Consider the following 8,850-nt stretch of genomic DNA (forward strand, 5'->3'; position numbering starts at 1 on the left):
AACACATGGGCACCCTCAATCTTGGCAGGTTTGGGGCCACAGATCACATTGCTCTAACTACATGTCTAAGCCTTCTATTCAGAGGAGGGAAGAATGGCCAAGGAGTTCCTTGGATTGTGTGAGAAAATTCTGATTTGGGGGGCAACAATTTAATATTTTATACACTGAGGCTTGAGTTGATTCTCCATCTTGTTCGGTCCATTTTCTTTCAATTCCAGGTTTTGAAAGAAGCATTCTGCTATTCCTCAGAATTAGCCAAACATTTATTTACTTGCATCCTAATCTTTAACTCATTGTACATTTAACCAACAGCTTTTAACAAATGGTACAAGGAGGTTGCCAAAAAGCCCGGTTGTTTCTTAAATGAGGCCCAATTTCCCATGATTCTGGAGACAGAGTCCACAAAACAGCCACACCAACAATGACAAATCAATCACCATTTGCCGGCTATTGGTTGTTGCTATGGGCAAAACTCCCCCTCCCCCATTTTGTGAAAAGGTAACAATTGGATTTCCACCTGGCCAAATGATCATCTGTTGTTCTGATATAATCAGTATTGCAGGGGGAAATTGAGAATCAAATTGGGGCATCCCTGGTGATGTCTGTTCCTGGCGTTAATTGATTAACTGAAGAAAAGGTAACTATGCTCCAAGTTCGACTTCCTTTGATTTCCCAAGATGCTCTTAAAAATGAGATGACACATATCTAGGGATTCAGTCTCAGCTACATCATTCAGAAAAACTGTATTAAAAAACAATTAGGCCTTTACACATGGTCTGCAGCAACCAGTGACTCTTGGGGATACAGGCAGGGAATTACGTCAATTTGCATTACCATTTGCCCACTAAGCATGGGGTCCAATTTTAGATCAATGGGATGCAATCGGATTAATTCGCCATTTGATACTCCTGGAATTAATGCAACAGCGACTCTACTTTCTGCCATCCTCGCACGTCCATGCAATTCGGGGACACGACTATGACAAGTGGTTATGCAGCTAGCATGGTTGCGGGGCGGGGGTGGGGAACGCTGGGAGAGAAGCGTTGTAGCGATTCTTAATTACTGAAATAAAAGAGCTTCCTTTTCGTGCATTCATGGCGCCCTCTTGAAATTTGTTAAGTTGGGGAGTCTTTTTTGCATTGATTCACGATTTTGCCCTTCGAAAGGAAGTTTTTTTCATTCCTGATCCAACGCCATTGCGAAAGGACCTCTTCATGGCATTCTTCACGAGAAATGGCTTCAGAAAAGCCAGCTCTTCACTCCTGTCCATCGCCGCTAAGCAGCTATTCAGCAGGATGAGAAAGTAATCAGATTTTTCAGACAGCTGGCAATTCAAATAAAAAAAAGGAATTATTGCTTGAGGGCATTCTCCTTTTTTCTCCAAAAAAGCAAGAGTTAGAGTTGAAAGTTTGTTTCATCATAAAAAGCAAACATTTCCAACATTTGAAATTACTCCATTTGATATAATCAACATAACTGACTCCCTTTGAAATCAGCAATTTTGTGGAAATGGAAGTTCTCCCTCCATCGACAGATTAATATTATTGTATTCCTGGGCTGGTTTTCCAACTGCTATTCGCATTTACAGTGACCAGCATGATTGAGGCATAATTACATCGTTTCAATTACACTAAAAATAACAGCATTGAGGACTTTCAATCCTCCAAAAGATCTTGGATTTTCTTGGCACGATGATTCCCTTCCCTGGAGCCAATCAAAATCGCAAGTATTTCTACTAGGTCGTCATCATGAGCTGCAGGAACAACTCTTCCTGTGACTGACTTCCCCTACCGACCATCAGCTTAGCCTGGAAGGGACTCTGGTCCTCCTCTATTGTATCCTTGCCCCATTTAGAGTAGGGAGACCTTGGCTTGGAGAATTGGAGTGAGCTGTCCAAGGTCTCACAGTTAGGAAGGGGCAGAACCAGAAATTTGAACCTGTGACTTCTGCCTCTAAACTTTACCAGCACATTTCCTGTTACATCACTACATGGCTCCTCTTCTCTCAACAGTTTATGGCTGGCCCAGATTCAAAAACGGTCCAGATTTGCACCACTATTTAGGACTTGCTATTGATGGTCAGAAAGCACTAAGACAGAAAAACACTAAGGTCTAGGCAATGTGGGTGAAATGACTTGCCCAGGGACACACAACTAGGAAATGTCTGAGCTAAATTTGAACCCAGGACCTCCTATCTCTAGGTATGGCTCTCAATCCACCGAGCCACCTAATTGACCCCTGCATTGACTTTTAAAACTCGAGGCCACTTGCATACCATAAAGTGTGAAAATTTGAGGATTTAACTGAGGAGTTTTTAAAGATTAGTTTTACTAATGTCCTTTTTTTTTTTTAACATCACCTCATTTCTGAATATATTCCTCTACCTTGAGAGATGTCCTTGGTAACAAAGAAGAAAAAGGAGAGAAAAAAATGCTGTTTGGCAAAGCTAATGAACACATCAACTGAGTCTGACAGCAAATGCAATATCCCATACCCTCAGTTCCCACCTCTGAAGAGAATAAGTGGTTTGGGGGCAATGGTTCTAATTTGAAAAACAAGGAACAGAGTTCTTAAAAATGGACTCTTTGACCTCTCCAGTACCTGTAAAAAACATTATCAGGGCCCACCACTGGCTTTTTATGGAGGAGTTTTTCTTCGTTGTTCTCTAGTTCTCCCGTAAGGGTTTAACCTAATTCTCCAGTCGGGGGAAATTGAAGGTCAGGATGGTATCATCACCTCTTGGGGGAAATCGCCCTCTGCTGTCTCCCAATATTAGCTTTTTCCATTATGAAAGGAGCAGCATATAACCTGAGCTACTGCACTCATTAGGCTTTCTCTCCTCTATAGTTTTACAGTGTATGCAGTGCACCCAAGAAGAGTCAGTGGAGGATAATTAGACTGAAAAAAAATTATTATTGAGTCGAGCACTCTAAGCAAAGCTAGCAGAGAAAGCACCTTGCTGAAATCAGCTCCAAGAAGCACAAAAACATCAAAGCTGGAGAAAGCAACCGAATCCAACCAAATCACCCCCCTCGGAGGGTTCAAGCCTCATTTTACAGAAGCTGCAGTCCACCCCACCCCAGCCCCAATGTTCTGACGCAAAGAAACCCATCTCCTTTTAAGCCACACGAGGCAGGGATTAGAATGGTAAGTAGAGGAGATAACTCCATCTCCCTGGGCTCCTGAGCCTTCCCCATGCATGTTGTTTGGGGAGTGATTCAGATCAAGGTTATCTAGGACGTTGTTTCTCCCTCTAGGTGGATGCATGAAAGGATGCCTGGTAGAGAGGCTACCCCAGCAAGGATCCAAATACTCCAGGAATTTGGACCAACTGGCCTCAGGGAGAATACACATAGGAAATCCTACGGGCCACAGAAGCCACAGACTTAGTTCGACTCAACACTAGAGATTGACACAGTTTATAACTTCATCTATTTTGAAATTGGGGACCAGATGGCTCTGAGTCACTCCATCAGTACTACGCATCTTCCCACAAATACATTCGGTGTTGTCCCCTTCAAATGCTAAAGGAAATGGCTGATCGTTAGTTTTGAAGTTTAACTTGCCAACCCTAAGAACTCTATTCCTTTGGAGATTGACTGAAGGGGGAGGAGATGGGTCAAGGGACTCCTCCGACTTTTCTGTGATGTCATTCCCGATCATTTCTGTGGAGCCCATGGAGCCCCGGGGTCATAGTCTGAGGATGCATTAGCCAAAGAAGCTAGATTCTCCTGGCTGTTGCATCACTGTTGCATACTCACTGGAGGGGATATAATTAGGGAAATTATCTGACCTGAAAAAAATGGAATGATGTGCAATGAAGTAGTGTCAGAACCATTCATTTTCAGATAAAGGAACTCTCATGACTAAATGAGGAAACTATAGAGTCAGAGAGAGAAGCAGCCTGGCAGACTGAACATAGAATCAGTAAGAGCTGAGTTCAAGTTCTGCCTATGACTCAAACTGGCAGAGTGAGCATGGGAAAGTTCTTAGCCTCTCAGTGCCCCTGAACACTCTTTCTGAGCTGTGAATCTGAATGATTTCAGGAGATTTCCTACACAAATGAAATCAGTCAAAGAGCTAGAGGGACAGAGACACAGAGAGATGGGGGGGGTAAGAGAGAGACAGAATGACAGACAGAGAGACAGACAGAGAGTGACAGAGACAGGAGAAGGAAGAGAGACAAAGAGGGGGAGGGAGGAAGAGAGAGAGCAAAGAGAGAAAGAGAAGGAGGGACTGAAGAGGGAGGGAGGGAGGGAGGGAGGGGAATGGTGACAAAGTCAGAGATACAAAAAAACAGAGACCAGGAGAGAATGCAAGGAACCCAGAGAATTTCAATAAAAATGACTTTTTGACTTTGTAATAAGCTGTATGCAGAATAAATAATGAGGAATTTTGTAAAAAGATAACTCTCTCTATACAAAAAAGGTGCATTGGTGACATCACCAACACAGATAGGAAGCCAATCAGATTTTAAAAACAATTCTTGAGTCTCCTGAGTATGGCTGGCTCCTCAGTAACTATATATCTGGACTATCACGATATTTTCACTGTAGTCAGCTTTATTTATCAAGACCCTCATTTCCTAAGTGACCGCTTTAGAAGGATGACTCTTACAGCCCGATAATGCTAAGGATAAGCCACAAAGAAAGAAGCCAAGCCTTACCATGGCTGAAGGAGTGGGATAACAGCATAGCATCCGCATGGACGAAATCCAGAGGACCAGGAAAAGATTCAGCCGCACTGAGCTGCAAAGGAAAGAATTATCCAATGAGCCCCACAAGCCAACATTATAGAAGTGACAGTCATCCATCCCTTACTTTGCAGGTATGCAGTCGTCTTACCTGGTCATGGTTTACCTGCAGAAACCTGTGCCAACCCACGGCTCTCTACAGCCAAATCCCTCGCACTTACTGCCAGTCGTTCCTTGGGTGACCCTTTTATAGGAATAAAAATGTCACTGGCTCCCATCTTAAAGTGACTAATTGGTCCTGCGGTGGCCTTTTCTGCTTGTTAAGTGGCAGATGATGAGAGCTCAGTGGCAAGGCCAGCCTGCTCCCTGATGCTTACGTCCCTTCAAGTTTTGTCACTAAACAAAAGTGTCTCTCAAAATCCTTGACTTCTCACCCACATTCCATCTGACAGAGGTCTTGGGAACTGTCAAAAGTATGTCATGCCTGGAATTTACACCCTCCTTTAGGGTGACATTGATTCCTGGCATAGGGCATACCCACACAAAATAAGCCCTTAGGTAAAGAAACACGAGGAAGACCTTTTCCTTAGCAAGAAACTCAAGTTAATTAATTGGCGCCCATTCAACAGTCTTCTGAGTGTGGTTAAGCATTTTTAGGAGAATGATGTCTCTTTTCCACCAGAGAGAATGAGGAAACTTTTCTCAAAAGTCCTCTGCTCATGGATTCTAGCATTCTGTGAAGTCCTCCCAGACAGTTCTCTTTTTCTCCCAAAATCTAGAGCATTAGGGACAGAGGAGATTTAAGAAGGTTAGGCTGCTGGCTGGAGCTGATGCTTTGGATGGAATAACATATCAATAAAATGATATCCAAATTGAAATCATTGCCCCCCCCCAATTTTGCCCTCTCCATCCATCCCTTTCTACGTTGATCCTCCTTGGCAGTAAGGAATGAAACCTCAAAATTCTTTTTAAATATTTTGTCCCATTCATACCTTCACATCTAATTGGTCACCAAGTTTGATGGCTTCTTCTTGCCTCCAAAGCTCTCTCTATCTACCCCCTTCCAGCCATTTGCAGAGCCACTATTGTAGCTCAGTATCTTTTTTTAAATATTTTATTTGATCATTTCCAAGCATTATTCATTAAAGACATAGATCATTTTCTTTTCCTCCCTCCCACCCCCCATAGCCAACGCGTAAGTCCACTGGGCATTAGATGTTTTCTTGATTTGAACCCATTGCTATGTTGATAATATTTGCATTAGAGTGTTCATTTAGAGTCTCTCCTCTGTCATGTTCCCTCAACCGCTGTATTCAGGCAGTTGCTTTTCCTCGGTGTTTCCACTCCCACAGTTTGTCCTCTGCTTATGAATAGTGTTTTTGTCTCCTAGATCCCTGCAAATGTAGCTCAGTATCTTACTACCTACCTGCACCATTCTTATAGCTTCCCAAGACATCTGCCTTCCACCCTTTACCACTCTCTACTTGATTTTTTTTTCTGGCCACCTGAGGAATCGTCCCCAAGAACTCCTCTGTTTAGAAATCTTCACTTTCCCTGTCTACAGGGCAAAGTTTAAACTGTTTGAGTTGTTATTCCCAACATAGTCCACACATATCTGACACCATTGACCTTTTCTAGCCTTTAAACATACCCACACATATATTTCAAGCATTCTACCTTTCTGCCAAACTGGACTATGCCCAAGGGCGCAGAATCAAGATGATGGAGTGAAGGCTTAGCAATTTTGCTGCAACTTCCCCAAAACTTTTTCCAAAGAGAACTGAAAAAAATCATCAAACTTCATTCTTATTGGAAAATCCAAGAAAATTGCAGTGAGTCCTTTCTTCTAGCCCAGGATAGCTTAGGAAGAGAAACAGGGAGGTCCAAAAACAGTGGGGTGTGAGTATCCCAAAGCCCAGAACGACAACAGAAGCAAAAGAAGGTCATGATAGGGGCAGGAAAGCAGCCCAGTGCCCAGTGCCATTAAGGGAACTGGACACTTGGGCAGATAGAGATCCCAAAAGACCATTGTATTAGCACTGGGAGTAATAATAAGGGCCATCTAGCAGGGCTTTCACCTGGTTCCAGAGCAGAGAGGCACAATCAAGGTTATGAGGAAGTTGGAGCTTTTCCTGTGTAAGGAGAAGAGCAGAGATTAGAAGGGCAATGATCAGATTTCTCCCTTGATCATACTACACTGGCAGTATTGAAAAATTACAAGTCTGACTGAGCTATGGAACCAGCAGAAGGTCAAACAATATATCCCTCACTCCTTCAGAAGTTAACAGACTCTAACTCTGATATAAAGTCAAGAAGGAGGTTGGAAAAAAATGAATAAACCACAGAAAAATGTATCTAATCATAAAAAATCTTCTGTGGTGAAAGGGAAGCTCAAGACACAAATTCAAAAGACAATGACTTGAAAACAGCCAAACCTCAAAGACCAATGCAAATTGGACACAAGCTCTATGGGACTTCCTAGAAAAGGCAAAGAAAGATTTTTAAAAACCCAAACAAAAAGATTTTAAATATCAAATAAGACTGATAGAGGAAAATTGGGAAAATAAATATAAGATATATAAAAAATTATGAAAAGAGAATTAACATCTTGAAAAAAGAAGCAAAAAAGGGAAAGCTAAGTGACTCAGGGGGTAGAGAGCCAGGTGTAGAGGCAGGAGGTGCTGGGTTCCAACCTGGCCTCAGCTACTTCCTAGCTGTGTGATCCTGGGCAAGTCACTTAATCCCAATTGCCCATTTCTTCTGCTGATTCTTTTTTACCCAATGTTTTATTCTATACTTAGTAACCGTGACAACCACAAAAAAGATTTAAATAAACAAATGCATAAAACATTATGTGCAAAACCACAAGCTCTATACTGTTTATAATTCATCTAAAATATGTAAATTTTATATGTGTGCTAATAGAAATATCCTCTGCTTTTGGGTCCTCTTTGGATTTGTTTTACTTCGATCCTTTTTTCTCTTAATTTTGTGGTTATTATTTTTAAAATGTAATCATAGTGTTTATTATTCTTATTCTCTTTTCTACTCTTTTCATCTCTTCACATATTTCCCTTACATATTTCCAATATTTGTCATTTCTAATAATATAATATAATCCATTACATTCATATTCATATATCACAATCTATTCAGCCATTTCTCCCATTCATTGCACTTATGTTATTTCCAGTTTTTTGTAATTACAAAGTTTCCATGAATATTTTTATACATACACAGCTTTTTACCCTCTCAATTGTGCCCTTAAGGTATAATCCTAGTAATGGGATCCATAGATTAATGATCACAAAGAGCTTTACAGCTCTTAATGTATATTTCCATCTTATTTTCTAAAAAAAACATTTTACAGCTGCTCTAGCAATGTAATATTAGGCCTGTTTCTCCATGTTGTTATCAGTATTTAATTTGGTCAACTTAATGTGTCTGTTTCTCAGTCAGTATACATTATAAGAGCCATATTTAGTTAGATGGGCTCTTAGGCAGCACACACTGCTGTTGCCAGGACCATACTCTTTCCAAACCAAGTCTTTCCAACTTGGTCACACTCAGTGAAACTTTTGTTCCAATTCCACAACCCTCAGAAATGTAGGATTACTTCCATAGTATGAGGAGTGTTAAAGTAAGACTTTTGCAGAATATTTATGCTCCCTAAACCATTGTTGTCATCCCACCAGAAACTGTGTTTGGATTATGTGTATGCTGAGCTTTAGATCTACTGCTAGCCTCCTGTAGATATGTGAGAGCTCTCCAGATATCTTTTTTTTGATGGACTCCAGGGATTCTTAGTGTGCTGGAGTATATTATGCCAGGTTTCAGGATTTTGTTGTGTGTTTTTTCCTGGGTCCTACCTAGTTATTCCAATTCTTACAGTGCAGTATGATGTACTCCTGGGTTCTCTGTTCAAGCTCCAACCCATGACTGACCTCAGGAGTTCCAACCAAAGCCTGTAGCCAGTTCTGCCATGGCAACTGCAAGTGGCCAGGTGCTCCCCCCCTTCCCCCTACCCCGGGGGCAGCAACCAGGGACACCACTCTCTTGGGAGTGACCTCAGCTGATGGAACCCAATCCCTCAGCAACCACACTCACTGGCACACATTCCTTCCTCATTCCTCTTTTGCTTCTGCTGCAGACCAAGTG

General features: G+C 41.8%; 1 protein-coding gene across 1 annotated transcript; it reads right to left on the reverse strand.

Moving 5' to 3' along the window:
- Window positions 1-241: 241 nt before the first annotated feature.
- On the reverse strand, window positions 242-4,918 carry NPS (neuropeptide S). Its single transcript, XM_016431262.2, has 3 exons — window positions 4,844-4,918; window positions 4,666-4,747; window positions 242-1,324 (listed from the first exon to the last, which is right to left on the reverse strand). The coding sequence occupies exons 1-3, from the start codon at window positions 4,849-4,851 to the stop codon at window positions 1,145-1,147; spliced, it is 270 nt and encodes an 89-aa protein (XP_016286748.1). The 5' UTR covers window positions 4,852-4,918; the 3' UTR covers window positions 242-1,144.
- Between the last annotated feature and the right edge of the window lie 3,932 nt (window positions 4,919-8,850).

The sequence above is a fragment of the Monodelphis domestica genome, chromosome 1 (genome assembly GCF_027887165.1).
Source record: "Monodelphis domestica isolate mMonDom1 chromosome 1, mMonDom1.pri, whole genome shotgun sequence".
Taxonomy (NCBI): domain Eukaryota; kingdom Metazoa; phylum Chordata; class Mammalia; order Didelphimorphia; family Didelphidae; genus Monodelphis; species Monodelphis domestica.

Coding starts and splice junctions, on each gene's coding strand:
- NPS (XM_016431262.2), bottom strand. Junction 1,325..4,665: donor ATCCCACTCCTTCAGCCATG/GTAAGGCTTGGC, acceptor TTGAATTGCCAG/CTGTCTGAAAAATCTGATTA.